Here is a 21,747-nt window from a genome sequence, read left to right as displayed (position 1 = left end):
GGTTGAGAAGAGGGCCCCTTGGAAGACTCATGTTGTTTTCTTCCCCCTTCTACTTGATTTCCATGTGGAGAGCTCTTCTCTGTCTATGATTCATTGAATCCATTTTCACTGCCATGTTCGTATCATACTGTTTTTGTGCTTGTGGCATTTCCTGCTCTTTGATTCAAATTGTGTAGTCTTTCTGCCTAAGATCCATGACGATGTAGTCATGGAGAGCTGTTTTACAGCTAGAACTTGCATGAAATTAGAAACTTGGAGTTTGTACATAGCTCTGAGAGACGCATAGCAGCAAAGTTCAGCTTATTGAACTTGCTGCCTTGCCTGTAATCGTCTACCTAGATCACTTCTCTCTTGAAATAACTTCCATAAACTCTCAGTAGAAATCATTTGAGTGTTCCTCTCTTATAGATCTACATTAGTACTGAATACTATCTCCAAATTCCACTCGAGCATCCTTCCTCAATCAATTTGTGGGTATAATACAGACTATGGATGTGAACAGCTTAAATCAATTTGTCATCCTCAAGTGCCGACGCTACCAAGAATCAATTTCCAAGAGGGGCAGCTGAATCCGGGAGAATGGGAATGTCTATTGTAAGACTGCTACTCCTCTGTGTTTGTGCCTGCATGTTTGTCTATGTGCAATTGCAAAGTTGATTACTTGATACAAACATAAATACGATTTGTGTAGATGTAGCTTCTTTAATTTTAGATGAAACATGACCTACCTGAAGTTCAACTGTAAACGTCCCAAGAATTTGGTGACAGAATATGGAGATCAGATTTGGAGGAAACCCAAAGTGGCTGCTGATACAAAAGTAACAAAACCAGTAGATTTTGGGGATGATGTTGATATATCCGATGATGAATAGATTTTGAAGTCAGCTAAAGAAGAACATCATTGGATACTGCTAATTACTTGAACTAGTCTTGTTGAGAAAGGAATCCCACTGCCTGCATCTGAATGGAAACCACCTCAACTTTAGTACTAAGAAGTGGCTTATACATTTCAGCTTTGGAATTCATAAGGGTGACAGTTGCAGAGCTTGGGAAGGTGAGGGTTGTATAAGGTACGCCTAGGGTTTGCAACACCCACCTTGATGGTGGTGATACAACTGAGGGCAACCTCCAACAGGGTTTTCTTATAATCAATAGTGTATTCATGGTCATCTTCTCCTAGGCAACCTATGATCTAACAGTGCTACGCAGAGGGCAACCTCCAACATGGTTTACTTATAATCAATAGTGTATTCATGGTCATCTTCTCCTAGGCAACCTATGATCTAACAGTGCTACACAGAGGGCAACCTCCAACATGGTTTTCTTATAATCAATAGTGTATTCATGGTCATCTTCTCCTAGGCAACCTATGATCTAACAGTGCTACGCAGAGTACGGTCAAAATTTGATTGAAATTTTTTGTATGAAATTTCTCCTAAATATTGGAAGATCATAGAATTGTCTGTATTATATGTTTAACATCCAGTCGTTGAATTCCATTTATTCTTCACGGAGGTTGTTAACATTGTCACAAGGTATTAATAGAAAGATAAAATGAAACCAGTAAGCAAATACGCTCTGAAACTTATGCCAACATCACACCAATTTGGCAAAGAAATTACCAACAGGCTTCGCATTTTTTGCGTGGAAAACATGGAATTTGATTGTTGTATACCATTGTTAGTAATTATCCATGATCAATAGTTCACGGGCACCAACAGAAAAGTAGGGAAATTTTGCCATTGGTGTGATTGAAGCATCATCAATAGTAAAATTTTGCTACTGGAATAAGCTCTACCAAACATGAAAACATCAAATGCATAGAAAGAGTGTACTTGTTTAGAGTATCTTATTACAGAAAGTAGCAAAACCATATAAATGTAGACATCCCAAGACTCAATACTCAATAGATTCTACCAGAGACGAAAAGAAATTCTCTTCAAAGAAGAAGATGGATGGCAAAGGAAACAGTGCAACCCAAGAGCCCCAACAAACCCAGAGAATAGAATTTCCTGAAAAGAAAAAAGAAACACACAAAATGCCAATCAAGAGGAACATCTCAGAGCCAAGAAAGATAAGCTTAAAATTAAAAAAATAAAATAAAACAAACTAGATTAGATAAATAAGAAAGGAAGAAGAAAAGATTTACCCCATCGTCAGTCTATTATCCGGAACACCAGTAGCATATCCCGTAAAATAGAAATAGCGGAAGACCACGTAGACCAGCCCAGATGCGGCAGAAATTAGAGGATGTTGAATGCCCCCAAGTAGCAAAACCCCAAAGAAAAATGGCATCATCTCTAATGAGTTCTGATGCCCTCTCTGCACAAAACCCAAAACATTTAAAACAAAAACCAATCTATAATCGGTCAAAATAAAAGAAGATAAGAGAGAGGTTTTTGATTGGTTTAATCTGTGAAGGTCTAACCTGGACGCAATTGAATAGCTTGGCATCTTTGTTCTCCGATTCCAATGCGTAGAGGTTCGGAAAAAAGACCTTATACCTTCAACATTCAATGGAGAGAATAAAAGTAAACATTGGTCATCGATTTGTTCTCTGCAAGGGAGAGATTAGAGAAAAGAAACAGACAGATTGGGTAATGAGATTTTTACTTTTTCCTTGCTTTGCCAACTTGAAAGGCCATCCAGAAGTTGAGGAACCCATACAAGATGAAGACCCACACCACGTACCCATACTCCTTTGGGAATCCTACGCCTTCCATTATTTTCTCCTCTGTTATGCTTGTTTTACAATCGGTATGTCTATCTGTTCCTTTCCTCTTCTACTTCTTATATAGTGGTTACTAGGGTTTTTCTTCCTTTTTTTTTTGTCCTTTTCAATTGCTTCCTTCCTTCCTTCCCAAGGCAGAAAAAGAAAAAAAATTAGTGGTTATTGTTCGCTTAAAAAAGGCCGATGGTTGTGGTCCTGAATCCTCATCGTCATCTTTTACGAGGAACAATAGTTGACTTTTCTTAGTGCTATAAAACCAAGTTATAGGGCATTTCACATTTGAAAACTCGCCGATCCTAACTCAGGATTCAACGGGAACTAAAACGTTAGTTTTAAACCAACTCTATGATTATGTGAAGTTGCCGATTCTGACTCTGGATTCAAGGGAAACTAAAATCGTTCATGTTGAGCCAACTCGCTCGATTCATGAAGTTTAGAATCTTCTGTTTGGATTTAGGCTCTCTTTGGATCGCAGGATTGTTAAGTCGGTGATGAATAAGCATGCGTTTGTTGTACTTGTTTTTTCCTGTAGTGGGTCCCACATTGTATTTTAAGTGTTTTGTCTCCTCTCCACCCACTTTATGTGAAGGTAAGAATGGGTCTTAGGTAGGGTTGCAACTTGGGTCGGGTTTTACCCGGCCCGAAAAAAGCATGGGCCGGGTTCAAAGTGGCCGGGTAAGTTGTTGGACCGGGTTTACTTTTCCAAAGCCCGAGTGATTCTCGGGTTCGGCCGGTTTTAAAGGTGGAAAACCCGGCCCGCCCGAAAACCCACATTTATTCATTTTTTAATATTATAAGTTATAAATAATAACATTGATATGAGTAATTTAGTAATTCTCATTTCTCATCTCACCAAGACAGTAAGAGTGTAAGACACGAACAAGAAAGAAGGTCTATATCTCGCATTTATGCCTCAATTGCCTATTGCTCTGATGGCCATCGAAGTCATAAGAAGGTATATTTCTTGCACAAAATAATCTGTGTAGTTCTTTAATTTGTTTACAGTGGCATCTTTACTCATATTTGATTGTCCATTTTATTCATGCTTTCCATTCATGTACATGTTTGTAGGATACGTATCACTATATCACCACCACAAAAATAATTTTATGTCATTCTCTATAGGCAAATAGAGGCCATGACTGCATTATTTTTTTATCGAACCTCAGAACTAGGGTTGCAACTCGGGTCGGGCGGGTCGGGTTTTGGAGAACCCAAACCTACCCGAGAAATATCTCGGGTCGGGTTTTTTTCCGGAAAACCCACGATTCCCAAACCCGGCCCTACCCATGATAAATCTCGGGTCGGGTCGGGTTTTTTCACGTTGACGCAATTTTTTAAGGAAATTTCTTGTTTGGCAAGGCAACTCAACTCATAGAAGCAGAAATTACACTCACATTACACTTGAATCAAATAATGATGTAATTACACTCACATTACACTTGAATCAAACAATGCTGTAATCAAACAATGTTGTAATTACAATCAAACAATGCCGAATCAAACACTTGAATCAACTCAACTCATAGAAGCAGAAATTACACTCACATACAATAACAGTGGGTGCGTGGGTTTTCACTATTAACTTTTAACTAACAATAGAAAAAAATGTACATACTATAACTTATGTAACTCGGGTCGAGCCCCTTCAAACCCGGCTCGACCCGAGATTCATGCCGGCTTTTGAATGCTCAACCCGGCTCGACCCGAAACCCATGAAACCTGAACCCAACCCAGGCTATTTTCGGGTCGATGCGGGTCGAGTAAAACCCAGCTCGAGTTGCAGCCCTACTCAGAACCTATGTTTTGCATAAATATTTAGTGAGTAGTGTTTAAAAGCTTACAGATCAGTCTAGCCACTAACGAGTTCATTGAGAATTAGAAAATGTTTAAATCATACTTTATCTAATCATATCACTTATCAGCATGTTTCAATCAACATGTTAAAATCAGGTTTAAAGTGGGTTTAGAGTAAATTAGGACAATTTGGAATAAAAAGAAGGGCATTGCATGAAGTTGGAGGCGGCAATGCAAAAAAACCCGACCCGACCCGACCCGAGAAATTATCTCGGGTAGGGCCGGGTTTAAGAATCACGGGTTTTCCCCAAAAAACCCGGCCTGGCCCAACCCGAGGTTGTTTCTTGGGTAGGGTAGGGTTCTAGAAAACCCGACCCGCCTGACCCGAGTTGCAACCCTAGTCTTAAGCCTGAGGTCAGATGTTCGATCCCAGCTTACCTATTTTAAAAAATAATAATAATAATAATAATAAACAAAAAAAGAGAAAGGGGTCATAAGAATGGAAAAAAGGTGAGGCTTTGAGAGGAATAAAATTAGGGGAAGAAAAGAGGGATTTCTCTTTGAGCTCTTTGAGGGCTTTTGTAGACTTGTAGTGTAGCAAAAGCAAGCGTTTTCTCCTACTGACGGTGTTGGAGGGCTTTTGTAGACTTGTAGTGTAGCAAAAGCAAGCGTTTTCTCCTAGTGAAGGTGTGATCTTCTTCCATTCTTCTTTTCTCGATTAGCTTTTTCTTCGTTAGAACCCAAGCATAGTATTGAAGGATAGAGATTTAGTGGCTATTTTGTGGTTATATAGAAGGTTGGGGAGAAGGGTTTTTTATTGCTTTTACCGGTAGATATAATAACATTGCATTATTTGATTTTAAATAGTGGATTTGTGTTCGTTGTCAGTGGATATAGCCCATTGTGATGAACCACATATATTCATGTCCTTTGGTTGCTAATGATATATTTCTTTTGTTCCCTTTATGGTTTTGGTTGTTTGGCATATTTTTCTCATCTTATTTATGTAATATGTTAGATTTTTCCATGTATTCGAAGGTGGAAAATTGACCAGTGGGTTTTGACCACGGCAAGGATAAAAATCTTGTAGAAAATTTTTTTTGCACAGGAAATATTTTGTTTGTACAATTTAGAGGGGAATGGTAAACCAAAGTAATATCATTATAAGGGGATTTGCTAGGAAATTTCACAGAAAGTCATTTCAGAGCTATTGTTGCATGAGAGAGCGGCCACATAGACTCACTTTCTAGCAGATTTTGTCTTTGGCGCAACCAACCTCCAGATATCAAACAAAGCCAAGAACAAGTAACAAGAAGAAATCGTATGAAATCTGTTTGCCATCTTCAAAAAACATGAAGCTAAAATTTTATTCAATTCCTAAATACTCCAAAAACGTCCATTCATTCTCCAAAACAAAACTCTAAAAGCAAAGATTCCTATAAAATGGGAAATTTTCTATAAAATAGAAAAAGGCTAACAATTAGCCTACAAACTCGGAAAGACCTTGGGCAATTTCCTGGATTACATCAGTCGTCCCTTGTTTAGAAGAATTCATATCCATTTTCACCACATCATTTTCTGACAAATTTACATGATATGGTATTGAATGCTTGACATTGAACACATCTGAGATGCGAAGATGTCTAAGGTAATTTGAGGCAATAAATCATTGATGCGTTCAACAATCACATACAGTCCTGTCGTCTCAAGGCGGTGTTTGTTATAGTCACCTTAATGAAAGTGATCATCGGTAATCATGGCCCACATGAAATCACCCACTTCGAAAATAACATGTTCATATTTGCCAGCCAACTAACTATAGTCGGTGGTGGTAGATTTGACCGTTTCCTGAACTTGCTCATGTACAAGCTTCGTTTGATCAAGAGTTGGCATACCCATGGATCTTCCTCCCCACATACATGACTTTCGACTCCTTTATCACACATGCAAGTTGATAGATAGAGAGGAGACTAGAAGTCACTCCTGTTGTAGTTTTTGGGTTAACTTCACTCAATCGTATAAGCACAAGCTTTAAAGTGTCCTTCGAATGGGTGTTAGTACTTTTACGTCCACCATGCATGACGCTCCGATCGTATTGCCATGGACGATCCAAGAGAATATGGCATGCGTCCATATGCATCATATCACACCATACACTATCGGAATAACGTTTATTAATCGAAAAATTCATAAGGCATCATTTTTGAAACATTGACCTTGCTTCCTCGTTTCAATCATAAATGCTTGTAGGGTTTTGGATGGTTTGAGAAGTCAATCTGTAACTTGGTTGTGACAAACTCCGTTAAGATGTTCTAACAACTCTCGCTGTCGATAACCAAAGAGCAAACCTTTTCGGCCATCGTACATATATTATGGAAAATTTTATTTCTGAGTCGATCGACAAAATTGTCTCGAGGAGAAATCATCCCCCTCCGAATAAATAAGGCTTCCCCAACATCGCCTTGCAGTTCTACTACTTCCTCCTCATCTTTGTACCATAATAGACATGTTCATCTTGACCATTCTTTCCTAAATCGAAAAGGAACTACTTGCCCTCTCGATTTCCTTCTTGGCAATCCTATGCCTTATGACCAGATTCCCCACACTTGAAGCACCATATTGACGTGGAGGAACCTAATCAAGTTTTAGCATGTTCAATCCCTTCGCATGTCTTCTAACTTGATTGGTTTCGTTCCATAGACACTGGTGCAATAGGATTAGGTCATGGATTGGGAGTACTCCTCCCACTGTTTCTCCCTTGCTACTTCTCAAGAACCAATGCATTTTGGTGTACTTCAAACACCAACCAAAAGTTGTGCAGATTCAGAACATCTTGCATTTGGTGTTTCAAGGTGCCGATATATTTCACCACAAGTTGCTCTTCGCTTCCTTCCAATTTGTTATTCGCGATGAACTCGTAGAATTCATTGGTTTATTCATCAACTGATTTGTTGCCTTACCTTACATTTTCTAACCACTGGTGAACAGATTGGAGGTGGTTAAGAGGGAAAAAGGTTTCCCTCATTTACTTCTCTATCTTCTCACAGGTGTTGGTTTGGACTTTCCTCGAAAGGATCTGTCAATTCCAATTGAATCCACTATTCTAAGGCTCAACCCCTCTTGCTTAGTTGCTTATGGTTTGGAGCCCCTTTCAACTCAAAAACTCTTTCCACCGTGTGCATAACCAATCCAAGAACTCTTTCGTGGACAACCCACAATGGAATTTGGCCATCTCTATTATCAATCTGGATTCCCAATTGTGGTTGTCTCTTTCACATGGGTTCACTGGAGCTTCAATCTCACCCTGTCAAGGAAAGGATTCACTTGGGTTTTATCTTCTTCCTCGGTCTCCTCTTAGGCTGACGTTTCCAAGTGAAGAATTCGGGCCGTCATATCTTCAAGTTGTCTTTGAAGCATGGCCAGTTCATCTCGTGCTTCAATCTCCGCCATCAGAATGCTGCCAACACCTCTTCTTCTTTGTGACATGATCGATCCGCCGCCAACTACTGGAACGATGTGCTCTGATACCAATCTGTCGCAGCTGAACACCAACTATCAAGCAAAGCCAAGAAGAAGCCGTACGAAATCTCACGTATCCCGTCTCCATAAAAATGTGAAGCTAAATTTTTATCCATGCATTCTCCAAAACAAAACTCTAAATGCAAAAATTCCTACAAAATAGAAAAAGGCTAACAATTAGCCTACACACTAGGAATGACCTACAAAATCGTGTGCATTCCTCCAAAAACACCTCTTTATTCACGCCCGGTTTCCATACTTGTCCTTTACACAATTTTGGGTGATACGTATCTTCAAAATCTTAGGCAATTTCCTGGATTACATCAGTCTTGTTCATTTAATCTGTTCATTTAATATATCTAAGGTGGCTGCTTTCTCATGCAACAGCCAGCCACTAAATGCCTTTCTGCGAAAGTTCCCAGCAAATTCCCATTATAAATTAGAGATTTTATATGGTGTGTGGCCTCTTAGGCAATTTCCTGGATTACATCAGTCCTGTTCATTTAATTTACCTAAGGTGGCTGCTTTCTCATGCAACAGCCAGCCACTAAATGCCTTTCTGCCAAAGTTCCCAGCAAATTCCCATTATAAATTAGAGATTTTATATGGTGTGGCCCTGTATTTCAATATTTTTCAAAATATTTTGTACGACCCACTCCATAGGATGATCTAAATTGTCCATTTGTTGGGTCAAAAGGTAAATAGGTTGTGCCCCAAACCCAACAATCACTTTGGATGATCCTAGGCCTTGGATCTGTAGAGGAACTGCACATTATAGAAACCTCTCTCTCGGCTAAATTACAGCTCTTAGAATGTGAACTGGCTCCAACAGCATTTTTGACATAAAGGTTCTGCAATGGATTTGCTAGCCGTCCATTGCATAAGGCATTTTCAGGCTGTTGCATGTGAGAGCAGCCACATCATGAATGAAGAGAAAAACTGCTGAAAAGTGAGCCGGTGTGACTGCTCTCACATGCAACAGCCCAACAGCCCATTTGCGAAATGCCTTCTGCGATGGATGCTAGCAAATCCCATGCATTTTATACTAATTCACTGTATCATCCTCGTTCTCTTCCGATATGAACGATGGAAAAGAAACGATTAAAATTGAGAATCAATTATTTGAGCCACAACTGTAGCTTTTAGAGGTTATTCCTAATTTGTGAATCTTCATCCTCCCCCCCCCCCCCCACAATTCAACAAATGAGAAGGGTAAAAAATAAAATCCATGATAATGTTTTTCGCCTCCCTTACTTCTATCTGAAAGAACTACGCCTCATAAAACATAAAAATTCTCATACGATTCCGGGTCATTTTATTAAATAGGAATGAAGTAATAAAACTTCGGGTAAACACACCAATGTCTTAAGAATACATCTCACGGCAAAGCAACTGAAACATAAGAAGAGGCGTAAAAAGAAGAGACAATGACGAGCAGAGAGTCTCTATTCATTCTTGGCTTGAAGCTCCTTCTTGGGCACTGACGAATTTCGGAGAAGCTGGATCCCGAAAGAAATCGTGCATAATATAAGACCCAGCAACGCCAGAAGATTCCATTCACTGAAAATAGTAAAAACGCAGAAAAATGTTAGAAATAAATTTTCTTATTCAGATGCTTTCCTTATTTATGTTATTCCTATCTTTTTTTTTTGAAAAGGGTAAGCTGGGGTTAGGCAGACCCCGACCAGATATATTGAAAAAAATGGAGATTACAAAGATAGAGCAAGAGCGCACCCAAGCCACAAGCGACCGGGAAACAAGAACAGACTAAGTGCAAAGCAGCACGGACAAAAACAAATCAAGAACAACGGCCAAAAACCAACAAGCAAGCAACAACTAAGTGAAACAGAATTTCAAAGCCCAACAGCAAACAGAGGGGACACGAACCCAAAAGCAAGAGGTCCAGACCCCACTTAGGACTTGTAAGATCCGGGGATGAGCCCTTTGAAGGGGATTCTTTGGCCTGGCAGAGAAGGGGGTGGTGGTGAAGCTTTTCCTTTCTTCTTTGAAATGGTTTGCCAAGATCCTCCCTCAGATGTGGAGGGAGAGGAGACAATGCCCTTACCTGGGTCTTCTTTTGAGAGGCATGCCAATGAATCCTTCCCATCAAAAACCTCTTCCGAATTTGCTAAGGACGCATAACTGTTAACTTGGGCAAATTCTTCATTTCGAGCTGAAAGGATATTGTCTTTGAGAACTTTAGACCCAATCATAGGATCAGATTCAGGAAGAGCTGGAATTATGGGACTACTCCGTACACCCTCAACAACTCTGGAAACAGGTCTCCATTCCTTCCTAGAATGGGTTGGAATGGAAACAGGGCAATCTTCCAAGCAATGACTAAAATCCCAACAATTTGTGCAAGCCTTCGGCTTCCAATCATAAAGTATGGGTTGGATAATTTCTTTGGAGGAGGTTTTGAGAGTGATAGAGGATGGGAGGACTTGTTTAGCACTTATTTGAATGCACATTCTGGCGTAATTAAGCCGAGTAGCTTCTGCTGTTTGGGTATCCATGTACAGAGGTATGCACATGAGGTACACAGGATTTACGCTAACCATCTGTCAAAAGCTGTTCCAATCATGGTTTTAAATTTCGAGACCGACACCGAAATGGGTAAATTTCGGAATTTCGGTTGTTCCGAAATTTGACCCAAAAAACTTTTTTTATATTAATTTAATATTTCACCGAAATTTCGACCGAAATTTAATATTGAATAAAATATTAGTTTAAGGTTTAATATTGAATAACCAGTACCGAAACCGAAATTTTAAACCTTGGTTCCAATTTCATAAAAGCTCTCAGCAGCCAATTTAAAAAGAGAAGACAAGGTGAGAGTTTGTCTCGTTATCAAAAGACACATTACTTAAAAGAATGCTGCTACGGATACTGAGATTAAAACCAAGTGTGACCTAACAAATCCCCCACATGCCATGTGGCATGGGAGGGGTAGTTTTCCCGTTTTCATATAGAAAAAACCCAAAAACAAGGGAAAGATTGGTAATGTGTTAAAAGGGAATTTGCTTCGTTCCACTTGCACATATGTTAACCGAGTCTTGGACCCAAAGTGAAACAGAACTGATGGCCACTTCACGTGTTAGCAATCTTGTTAAGGTTTTCTTGTCTGGAAATAATTTCAGCGCTCCAGTGTTTTGATAAACATGTGCTCCATTTGTTTGTTGTATAGTATTTAAAGTGTTTTAAGAGCTTTTTGAGAACTGTAATATCCTCTGACATCCTTTGAAATACTACACGACAAACAAGTGAAGCACATGTTTATCAAAACTTTGGAGCGCAGAAATCATTTACCCTTTTTCCTTGGCTTTTCCCCCCTTTAGATGGCAAAACTATCCCTACCATGCCATGTAACGTGTGGGTTTAGGTTCGATTCCACTTCTCTCAGCCTCGGTAGCAGCACTTTTTATCAAACATTTTTTAGTACACTTGCAAAACGGGATTCGTGCTCAGCGCATTAAGATAAGGAAGAGAGTACGAATCCCCAAGAAATGATAAAAAACACACTGGAAATGACAAAATCGCTGGTCAAATTTTACCTTCCTCTTATTTTCTAAACAATATCCGGTCTCGGAAGTTTTTTCCTTTATCAAAAAGTGGAAGTACAAATATGAGGTATCGTGAACATGCCCTACGTTACTTAAAACGTTGTTTACAACATATATACTATATTTATAAAGGAGAATATGAAGCATCATGTGCATGCCCAGCAACACATTATTATTTTTTTTATTCCTATCTTATATTAGGTTGCCTTAATTTTCTTTTTACTTTTCTGTTGATTTCTGTTTCCTTATTTTGTTTCCCCCAATTTGTTTCCCCTAATTTGTATATAATGTAGATGCAGTATGTTATTCGGCAAGGAATATCACAATTACTGCAATTAGCCTAATGGAGGCCGAGTTTACTCGAATTAACTCTTTCTTTTCCTTTTCTCTATCATCTTTTTCCCCTACTTTCTTTTCTGATAGAACCCCATAAAATCAATCAGAAGCCGCTCCCTATTCAACCCCAAATAAGATAGACAACATAAATAGTCAAATAAATTGATAAGATAGACAAATAGAAGGGAGAAGAAGGGATTTACCCAATCTGTAACCTATTGTCTGGATCGCCAGTCGAATATCCGGTGAAATAGAAATATCTAGTCACAACATAGAAGACCCCAAGCCCAGTAGAAATCAGAGGATGCTGAATGCCACCGAGGAGCAGAAGCACGAAGAAAATCGGCATCATCTCCAGCGAGTTCTGATGCCCTCTCTGTTCAAAACCCAACACCCAAAAACCCCTTATCACAAATCGAATCATCGCACAAAAAGCATAATTTAAAAAAAAAAAAAAAAAAAGGGTAGAAAACGAAGATGTGATTTACCTGGATGCAGTTGAATAGATTGGCGTTCTTGTTTTCGGATTCTTGGGCATAGAGATTCGGGTAAGGGACCTCATACCTGCAGTTCAATTCAAATAGAGAGGATGAATAATCAAGGGTCATTGAATAGTAAGTACTCTCTGCTATGACAAAAAAACGAAAAAGGAAGGAAGGGGAAATGGGTTTTTTACTTGACTCTGGCTTGGTAGACTTGGGTGAGCATCCAGGTGTTGAGGAAGACATACAAGACGAGCACCAGCACCACGTATCCGTACTCCCTTGCCAATCTCACGGAGGCCATTTTTCTTCTCTTCGTAGAAGTAATTAGGATTCCAAACGTTATTCCAGAGAGAGAGAGAGAGAGAGAGAGAGAAGGGCTTCAAGACCTAGATTTCAAGCTCGCCAAGTTTGACCTTGGATCCGATTTCGAGTCGTTGGATGCCTCTCGCCTTTACCTTTTCACTTTCACGTGGTAAAGTCGTCCGATTCACATTATTTTGCTCTCTCTATCTCTCCTAACTAGGTTGTGCCCCAAAAATTATTTCCATAGCATCAACCATCTAACATTCATTCCCTCTATAGAGGCTATTTGGATGGCATTATTTCTATCATTTGAAGATAAATAAACCCTTTTAACCATTATTTAGTAATGAAATTATTTCTTTTTAGAGAAGATTAATTTTATGTGCAAATAATCATTAATCAGACTGTAGTTTCAGATCAGATGGTGAATAATGCCCTTTAATTGATTTTATGCTTGCCGTAGTGACCACCTATTCAATAAAATACCTCAATGAAATATCACATCTTGAACACTGATTTGTTACATGGCGTACCAACATGCTTTCAAGATGTGGACCTACCAAAATGTTTTCAAGATGGGGAGTGAGAGGTCCACATCTCTGTTCCGAATCTGATTCGGTTCGCAACATGATTGATCTTCAGTCTCTTGACCCACTTCGAGATAAGGGTCTTGACCCACTTCGAGATAAGGGTCGTTCCTCTTTGTGTGAAATACAAAATCTATGTCATATGTGAAAACTCAAGGGATAAACATGGATATATCTAGAAAGATCTTATTATAAAAATGGAAATAACTAAATAAAGACTAACCTAATTTTGGCCAAATCAATCTCAGTTATTCAATCTACCCTACATGCCTAATCTACCGTACACGCAATCAAATAAACATATCTTCTCCGATTTGACATATCTTAAATCCAAACTAATTTATTCTACTAAAGCAGGACCCATCTAGGAATGTAACAATCATCAAGAGGCCACCAAAATGTCTCATTGTAAAAGATGTAGACCTACCACTTGTTCGACAAAATTCCTCAACAAATACCAATCCTATGCCGAAGGCAAATCATATTGCGAAACGAAGAAAAATGTTATAGGCCTCTTATTTAGCGTTATATGCACTGATCCAAAGAAAAAAATTAAGAACCAAAAAGGAGATATAGTGGGTGATTTTTTAAGATTGGGCCCCTCCCATTCCAAGCACAATTCTTAACATGAGTAACAGTGCTATTTGCAAATAATATTATTTCGAAAGGTCACCCAAAGAACATCCATGTTATAAACAATATAATATACAATCAAATTTAACTTCGTAATGATCATCACCCACCATTCCAAAGGGAGTCTTTTTTTTATCGACCTTGATCAAGGGAATTGCCTTTTCCGGTCGCTGATTTTGCCCTTCTCGTTCTCTGGCCATTTCACCCGATTAAAAAGGTTGTTAGTCCGTGGAGATTTAATCTGCCTTTATTCATTAGGACCTATTGGATACTCATGAAACAATATCCAGAATTTTCTCTCAATTTGGTGGGCATTTTGTTGATTAACTAACTCTAGTGCTGAAAGCCCAAGTAGTGATGTAGTGGCCGGAAACTCCTTGGGCGGGTGGGAAACCCGCCCGTGCTGAAAGCTCCACAATTGTTCTTCATATCGTAGTTGCCAGAAATTCCTTGGATGGTGGGAAACCCTTTTTCCCTAAAATGCGTTTCTTACGGTTGGGAAACTCGTTTCCCCTAAAATGAGGGAAACACGTTTCGAAAACGTTTCCAAAATATGATACAAAATTGGAGAAATATTTTCAAAACACATGGGAAACATATGGAAAACTTATGTAAATAATGTGTAAACGCGTGATAAACGTATGCTACACTTGGAGAAAATAAATATGAAACGTGTAAGAAACATGTGTGGAACTTACGAAAATCATTTTGGAAAAAACACACATTTCCTAAGACGTTTTTCGTACTATTTTCTATTGTTTCACATTTCTCTTTTCCCCTATATTTTTTTTCATGCGTTTCCAGTTTTCGTTTCCCATTTCTGTTTCCGTTTCCCACCCTGGTATATGCTTCGGATAGCCTTTTTGACATGTCGCCCCTTAAATGACTCGAACACATCTGTGACTCAAAGCACATTGGCTATACCAAACTTTAAGTATCTAACTAATACACTAAAGCCCCATTGATGGAACACGTTACGCAAGGACATTAAACAAGTTAGGCCATGTTAGTTTTAAATTTTGACAAACCAATTGTGAGTCGAACACCGATTATGCGACTAAAAATCAAGTGCAATTTTCTGTCCAATAATCGGTTTTGGACTCAAATCGATTGTCAGAATCTAAAACTAACGTGGCGTTTAGGATCGTAACACATTTATTGATTAAATTTTAGATTAATTAACTGAGTCCGGAAACTTAGTACAAAGAGTAGAGGGATGAAATTACATTGCTGGAAATCTTAATCAGTTTCAGAAGATTCAATAGGTATTCACACAGTTGAACTCATTATACAAATTAATCACACAAAAGAAAATTTGAACCCTTTTCTTTCTCTGAAAATAGTGCATTTCGTTTGAATTCCGTTGAATCTTTACTACAACTCTACATGCCTTTTGTTCAAGAACTTGGTAAATTAATTTTCGGAGTTCTTTTATGAGAAGACATTGATACATCAAGCACTGAAATTCAAACTAATATATAATTCAGACAAATGGTGTTACCAGTAGTTCCATCCCAAAAGGAAAAGATCCCTCGTTTGAAAATTACATATGATTCTATTCAGGCATGAAAGTGGCAAAACCATACATTAAGCAGTCAGATATCTAAAACACACCTCACAATTTAATATCTAAAAATCTAAAACCTACATCACACATGAATACGCCTTACAAATAGAATCCCCCTTTAAGTGAGAAGATGGATGCCAAATGAAATCGTCAAAGCCAAATGCCCCAACAAGGCCAAAAGATTCCACTCCCTAAAAAGAAAAGATACAAAGAAAACCCCATTACAAAGAGAAAATTAGACAAGCAACAGAAATACCAGAAAATAAACCAAGAACTGAAAGGAAGGAGGATTTTTTTTACCCGATCTGCAACCTATTGTCCGGATTTCCAGTCGAATATCCCGTGAAATAGAAAAATCGGGTCACAACATAAAAGAGGCCAAATCCCACAGAAATCCAAGGGTGTTGGACACCTCCCAGCAGCAACAGCACAAAAAAAATGGGCATCATTTCCAGAGAGTTCTGATGCCCTCTCTGCTCAAAACCCCAGAGAAAAAAAGAAAAAGAAAAAGGAACCCATCAAGAAAAATAAAAGAACAGATTGGAAGTATTTTTATTTATGGTATCTAAAAGGGGAACCTGAACACAGTTGAAGAGCTTGGCCTGTGGGTTTTCAGATTCTAGGGCATAGAGGGTCGGGTAAGGAACGTTATACCTGCAATTCAAACGGATGTGAGAGTGTAAATCAAGGGTTTTGCCTATTCTTCTCTGCTATAACCAGAAAAAGAAAAAGAGAAAAGGGAAAGAAGGGAGAATGGATTTTTACTTTTTCCTGGCCAAGTATACTTGGATCAGCATATAGGTGTTGAGGATGACATATAAGACAAGCACCAGTACCACCCATCCGAACTCCTTGTGCAATTCTACGTTAGCCATTGCCTTCTCTTTCTACACAAGCGATTCGTTCTTGTTTCTGTGAAATTTCTCTCTTGTCTTGTAAAGGGGTTACTAATCAAAAAAAAAAAAAGGGGCTCTCCTTCCTATCCTTTTTTGTAATGGGTTTTTGTTCTTTTCTTTGGGAGATGTTATTCGTTGATATGGCACCTCTCTTTATCTTATTATTTAATTTCATTTATCATTCCTTCCTTTAAAAAGAAGTAAAACCACTAGGCTGGAATTTATTGTTTCTTTCTTATTATCTTATTTTCGTGGAAGCTGGGACCAACTTTATTTTAGGCGGGTCTCATTACTTGCACACCAATGGGCACCACTGTCGGCAAAGGGTTTTCTAACTCTCTCCGCCAGTCAGACTTAAAAAATCGGTGGTCATACCGTCCGGCTACTTCTATTTCCGGCATATTACAATGTAATTTTTTTGACCAATTAGCCAACTCTTGAGAACAACAGAACCCACCATTAATTTGTATGGATCTCACGTATTTGAACCAAAGTGATCATTGCAATTTAATTTCTAATGAGACTTGGGATGTATTACAAATAACATTTTATTCATAAACTTGCAAAATTTCAACGATGATGGTACTCGATCGTTGATTCATACAAAGTATTACATTAGCTAAACATAGCAGAGTCCAAAAATCCTAAAACCCCATAGATCTAGAAGTTTAGAAGGAAGTACAAAGATGACTACAGGCTCAATTCAGACCCAAGCTCGCCCTACGCATTGACCATTGAATCCTTCTGGATAAGACGGATCCCTAACGAAATCGTGCAAAAAATAAGCCCTAACAAAGCTAGCAGATTCCATTCCCTGAAAAACAATAGCACAAATACATTCCATCAAAAAACAATACAAGCAGTAAAATCAAATCAATAGAGAAAGCTGATCAAATAAAGCAATAGAGAATAGAAGGGAGGATCTGTGCTTTTTACCCGATCTGCAGCCTATTGTCAGGATTTCCAGTCGAGTATCCCGTGAAATAGAAATAGCGGGTCACCACATAAAAGAGCCCTAATCCAGTAGAAATCCATGGATGTTGAACACCTCCCAACAACATCAGTACGAAGAAAATCGGCATCATCTCCAGTGAGTTCTGATGCCCTCTCTGCCAAAAACCCAAAACCTTATATCCCCAATCCGAATCAAATTGAACATTCACACGAAATAAAAAGTAGATGGTTTCTTACCTGGATGCAGTTAAAGAGCTTGGCATTCCTGCTTTCGGAATCTAGGGCATAGAGAGTGGGGTAAGGGATATTTAACCTGCAAATTTAATTTAAAAAAAAAGGTAATGAAGGGACATCGATTCTCTCTCTGCCATGGTAAAATTAGAAAGAACAAAATAACAAAGGGGGGATGAGAAATTTACTTGACCCTAGCGTCGTATACTTTGGCGAGCATCCAGGTGTTAAGGATGACATACAAGACGATCACCAACACCACGTATCCGTACGCTCCTGTTACTTCAATGGAGGCCATCTTCTTCCTGTAAGCGATTCGATGCTTGTTTTTCTGTGTTTCTTGCGTATAGAGATTTTGCTTTCCTTGTTTCTTATCTGTTTATAGGAAATGATATCTGCAGCCTTCCGTTTTGATAATAACACTCGTCACTTGAATAGGAGTAATTTTATTGGTTTTGTAAGTAGTAAGTTTAATCGGATTAACCGCGGTTAAAAGCAAAATGCTAAAATGATAGTCATTTTTCTCTCCTTTCTAATAGCACTTATTGGGCCCCACTTCTGCCATGTTTAAGACGATCTTAAGTGGTCCGCTTATTTATTTTTATTTTTTAATATGGAAGATCCAAACCATTAGGTCCCAAAGTAAATAGCCCTTCCTCCAAAAACATATCCACACCCTACGATATGTTGAGATTTCTATACGGTGCTGTCCCTCAACAGATTGAAGGGTTAGGACTTAGGATCATACCAAAAAAAAAAAAAAAAAACTTGTGCCTCCACTGTATAACAAATCGTGAACGGCTTCTATCCATGTTCTCTACTGAGATTTCCAAAGCAGAGATTTTCGGGCTTTAATTACAGGCCATCGAAGCGGGTATTTGTCTGGCTCTTGAAATTGGCATTTCGAATATTTGGATCGAATCAGACTCTCTTTTCGCTGTGGAAGTATTACAAGGCAAATTAACCATCCCTTGGAAAAGATCAAATCATTGCTGGCCAAGCTCTCTAGCTGGAAAATTTCCCATATCTGGAGGGAAGGAAATGCAGCAGCTGATTACCTATCCAAGACCCATTGCCCTATTAAAGGCTTTGATATCGTTCCATTCCTTGAGTCGCCCGAGTTGCTGGACTTGATCGCAGCAGATGAAAATGGTCAAGTCTATCCTAGATTGGGCTGATCTCGTTGGCCTCCGAAGAATCCTGCTATCTTGATTCGTTTTGAATCTGTTTTGGGTGGATTTGCCTGCTCTTGCTCCTGGTAGTTGGAGTTCTGTTTTCATATTATTATTTATTATTGATTTGTAGTTTGTTTTCCTTTTTGTGGCTCTTGGGGCCTAGCTATTGTATTCTCCTTTGTTTTTATTTATTTCTGGTGGGGGTCTTGCCTAACCCCAGCTTTCTCGTCAAAAAAATAAATAAAATCGTGAACGACTTTCGTGACTCAATTAAAAAATGTGCAAAATACAGAGGAGACTAGAGGAGTGCCACTGTCAAAATAAAGGGCGGATGTTATTTCTTTTTTATAATGGTTACGTAATTTCATTCCTGTTCATTTTTTACCAACGCATGTGGCATGCGCAATACACCTCCTTCACACGTATGTAATGTGGATCAGGTGCCCATACGGTGATGGGGCCACCGAACAAACTATTTTTCACGAGCACTATGGCCTTGCATTGAACGTGCCTTTTTCTTGTATTTTAACGGTAAGTATTGGAAATATAAAAAAAAAATGATTAACTGCAGAAAAGTGGAAAACACCACTCGGCCCGAATTTTATTCTAGAAGCATCGTGGATTAATTGTAGGGCTGCAACTCGGGTTGGGCGGGTCGGGTTTTGGAGAACCCAACCCTACCCGAGAAATATCTCAGGTCAGGTTTTTTTCGGAAAACCCACGATTCCCAAACCCGGCCCTACCCATGATAAATCTCGGGTCGGGTCGGGTCGGGTCATGTTTTTTCACGTTAAAAACATTTTTTAAGAATAATTCTTGTTTAGCAAGGCAACTCAACTCATAGAAGTAGAAATTACACTCACATTACACTTGAATCAAACAATGATGTAATTACACTCACATTACACTTGAATCAAACAATGTTGTAATTACAATCAAACAATGCTGAATCAAACACTTGAATCAACTCAACTCATAGAAGGAGAAATTACACTCACATACAATAATAGTGGGTGCGTGGGTTTTCACTTTTAACTTTTAACTAACAATAGAAAAAAATGTACACACTATAACTTATGTAACTCGGGTCGGGTCGGGTCGGGCCCCTTCAAACCCGGCTCGACCCGAGATTAATGCGGGCTTTTGAATGCTCAACCCGGCTCTACCCGAAACCCATGAAACCTGAACCCAACCCAGGCTATTTTTGGGTCGGGTCAGGTAAAACCCGGCTCGAGTTGTAGCCCTAATTAATTGATAGATTATTCAATTGTTTCATAATTGGGAATTGCTAGCGTCCATTGCAAAAGGGGCCACTACCTTTGTTTTACCGTTCCTTGATTGGCTGTTGAGAGCTTTTTGGAAATTGTAATAGCACAACCTGTTAAATAATGCAAAACAAGGTAACATGCCTCATTATCATTGTCGTGCTGATATCAATAACCTTTATTTGATAACATTTGCAGTAGCTGAGTAGCATCCCTGACGTCTCTTTGAATGATGGCCGAATCTAACGCTGCATACAGTCAATGTACATCAAGTGGAAGCTTCTGGATGTGTGGTTGAGTTATTCACACCTCGGGCTAGTTTGATTGACCTAAAAGTCGATCTCTTCAACGTGATTTGGTGCCACCCCCCTTTTGTAGTCATGCCACCCCTTTATATTTTGGGATTGCTAGGCAAATTCACTGAAGCCAATGTGCAGCTCACTATTGCACGAGAGAATAGTCACACGGGTTGACGTTTTAGCAGATTTTTCTTATTCATTTAATTCATTGAGGTGGCTGTTCTCTCATGGAAGTTTCTCCCCATCTCTACCCGTGATTTCTTTTCAACGGTGACAGTAGATTATAGGGTCCCACATACATAGAGACATGTTTGTACAATCAAGACCATTGAACTGGTACAATAGCATTAGGCGAAGAGCCGAAGCTCCTGTCATACTTATTGGACATCCTATGCATGGGACAATGAACAAAAACCCTAAGACTTTGTCCCATTGGATCAACACCTTAGGATCATCCGATGGTGGTATTTTTAAGACAACATGTGAACGGACTTGTACAGTAGGTTCGGCCAAGTGGTTCAACCACATAGACGTCCCATAAGCGAGGCCCAAGGATGCAGGCTAACACTTACCATCTTCTAAGCATTTTCCTTGTTTAACATTTCAGTACAAGGCATGTCTTCATTTTGCCCCTTCTATCCTTTTATCAGAGGTATTGTTGAGTCGTGTGGCCATAACCTCTCGATCGGAAATCAGAAATGATCTGATTGTGGCCATTAGTGAAGATAATCAGTTGACAATCCCTAGACACATAATGCACACACCACTTGCATTATTTTCTAAATCATATTTATATGTATTATTATTTTGTATAAATAAATTGATTTCCTACTAGGTGGCATGTGCATGGGGACATTAGGAATGCATGAGCCTACCGCATCAATTGATGAACTAGCTTGGGGTGGGTGACTCATATGGTGGACAAAATATCCCGCTTAGCGAAAGGGTAGTTGTCTTAGGTGGGTGTGTGCTTGATGGTGATCGACCATTGTGGGAATAAGAAGTCTTCCCATATTTGGAGATGAAAAGTCTTCTCAAGACATTAATCTAGACCCTTAGTATGATTGTGAGTGGATGGACCTAAATAATAGGCCATGTTGGAGATGGAAAAGTCCCTCCTGAAAGGAGATGGAAAAGCCTCTCTTGAAAGGACATGAAAAAGTCTATCCAAGGGATTGATGGAAAATACACAACATCACTGCAAGGGGTATAAATATCTCTCGGTAAATCAAGAAAATTCATCCGCGTTGAAAAGAATTGACAAGTCCACACTCTCTTGAGAGAACATCAATATGTCCTCTGGATTTCCATACCCTAGCTCTCTCCCACATTTCCCTTTTTCAGCATTCATCCGCTTGATCTAGGCGCGCACTGAGTTTTTCTGCCGGCATCCAATCATTCTTACT

General features: G+C 39.1%; 4 protein-coding genes across 4 annotated transcripts; all 4 read right to left on the bottom strand.

Annotated features, from left to right (window-relative positions):
* Window positions 1-1,804: 1,804 nt before the first annotated feature.
* LOC143877773 (uncharacterized) lies at window positions 1,805-2,882 on the bottom strand. The gene is made up of 4 exons (XM_077379993.1): window positions 2,614-2,882; window positions 2,429-2,504; window positions 2,150-2,322; window positions 1,805-2,012 (listed from the first exon to the last, which is right to left on the bottom strand). Exons 1-4 carry the CDS (start codon window positions 2,721-2,723, stop codon window positions 1,940-1,942), a joined length of 432 nt encoding a protein of 143 aa, XP_077236108.1. The 5' UTR covers window positions 2,724-2,882; the 3' UTR covers window positions 1,805-1,939.
* A 6,457-nt stretch (window positions 2,883-9,339) lies between these two features.
* Window positions 9,340-12,936, bottom strand: LOC143877770 (uncharacterized). The gene is made up of 4 exons (XM_077379991.1): window positions 12,623-12,936; window positions 12,435-12,510; window positions 12,150-12,322; window positions 9,340-9,607 (listed from the first exon to the last, which is right to left on the bottom strand). Exons 1-4 carry the CDS (start codon window positions 12,730-12,732, stop codon window positions 9,493-9,495), a joined length of 474 nt encoding a protein of 157 aa, XP_077236106.1. The 5' UTR covers window positions 12,733-12,936; the 3' UTR covers window positions 9,340-9,492.
* A 2,473-nt stretch (window positions 12,937-15,409) lies between these two features.
* LOC143877769 (uncharacterized) lies at window positions 15,410-16,717 on the bottom strand. Its single transcript, XM_077379990.1, has 4 exons — window positions 16,287-16,717; window positions 16,100-16,175; window positions 15,822-15,994; window positions 15,410-15,712 (listed from the first exon to the last, which is right to left on the bottom strand). Exons 1-4 carry the CDS (start codon window positions 16,394-16,396, stop codon window positions 15,640-15,642), a joined length of 432 nt encoding a protein of 143 aa, XP_077236105.1. The 5' UTR covers window positions 16,397-16,717; the 3' UTR covers window positions 15,410-15,639.
* A 232-nt stretch (window positions 16,718-16,949) lies between these two features.
* On the bottom strand, window positions 16,950-17,967 carry LOC143877768 (uncharacterized). Its single transcript, XM_077379989.1, has 4 exons — window positions 17,791-17,967; window positions 17,609-17,684; window positions 17,354-17,526; window positions 16,950-17,231 (listed from the first exon to the last, which is right to left on the bottom strand). The coding sequence occupies exons 1-4, from the start codon at window positions 17,898-17,900 to the stop codon at window positions 17,138-17,140; spliced, it is 453 nt and encodes a 150-aa protein (XP_077236104.1). The 5' UTR covers window positions 17,901-17,967; the 3' UTR covers window positions 16,950-17,137.
* Window positions 17,968-21,747: the final 3,780 nt, after the last annotated feature.

This window comes from Tasmannia lanceolata, unplaced genomic scaffold (assembly GCF_043159265.1).
Source record: "Tasmannia lanceolata isolate RefF3 unplaced genomic scaffold, GAP_Taslan_0.1 ptg000005l, whole genome shotgun sequence".
Taxonomy (NCBI): Eukaryota; Viridiplantae; Streptophyta; class Magnoliopsida; order Canellales; family Winteraceae; genus Tasmannia; species Tasmannia lanceolata.
Note: the sequence above shows the minus strand (reverse complement) of the source record. Positions and strands in the feature narration are given on the sequence as shown.

Excerpts from the sequence above, each read along its gene's own strand:
- LOC143877773 (XM_077379993.1), bottom strand. The coding sequence starts at position 2,723 with ATGGAAGGCGTAGGATTCCCAAAGGAGTATGGGTACGTGGTGTGGGTC. Across the intron at positions 2,505-2,613 it reads GTTGGCAAAGCAAGGAAAAA|GTATAAGGTCTTTTTTCCGA; the intron begins GTAAAAATCTCA and ends TGAATGTTGAAG. Across the intron at positions 2,013-2,149 it reads GATAATAGACTGACGATGGG|GAAATTCTATTCTCTGGGTT; the intron begins GTAAATCTTTTC and ends TTTTCTTTTCAG.
- LOC143877770 (XM_077379991.1), bottom strand. The coding sequence starts at position 12,732 with ATGGCCTCCGTGAGATTGGCAAGGGAGTACGGATACGTGGTGCTGGTG. Across the intron at positions 12,511-12,622 it reads GTCTACCAAGCCAGAGTCAA|GTATGAGGTCCCTTACCCGA; the intron begins GTAAAAAACCCA and ends ATTGAACTGCAG. Across the intron at positions 9,608-12,149 it reads GACAATAGGTTACAGATTGG|TGAATGGAATCTTCTGGCGT; the intron begins GTAAATCCCTTC and ends TACTATTTTCAG.
- LOC143877769 (XM_077379990.1), bottom strand. The coding sequence starts at position 16,396 with ATGGCTAACGTAGAATTGCACAAGGAGTTCGGATGGGTGGTACTGGTG. Across the intron at positions 16,176-16,286 it reads GTATACTTGGCCAGGAAAAA|GTATAACGTTCCTTACCCGA; the intron begins GTAAAAATCCAT and ends TTTGAATTGCAG. Across the intron at positions 15,995-16,099 it reads AGCTCTTCAACTGTGTTCAG|AGAGGGCATCAGAACTCTCT; the intron begins GTTCCCCTTTTA and ends GGTTTTGAGCAG.
- LOC143877768 (XM_077379989.1), bottom strand. The coding sequence starts at position 17,900 with ATGGCCTCCATTGAAGTAACAGGAGCGTACGGATACGTGGTGTTGGTG. Across the intron at positions 17,685-17,790 it reads GTATACGACGCTAGGGTCAA|GTTAAATATCCCTTACCCCA; the intron begins GTAAATTTCTCA and ends TTAAATTTGCAG. Across the intron at positions 17,232-17,353 it reads GACAATAGGCTGCAGATCGG|GGAATGGAATCTGCTAGCTT; the intron begins GTAAAAAGCACA and ends ATTGTTTTTCAG.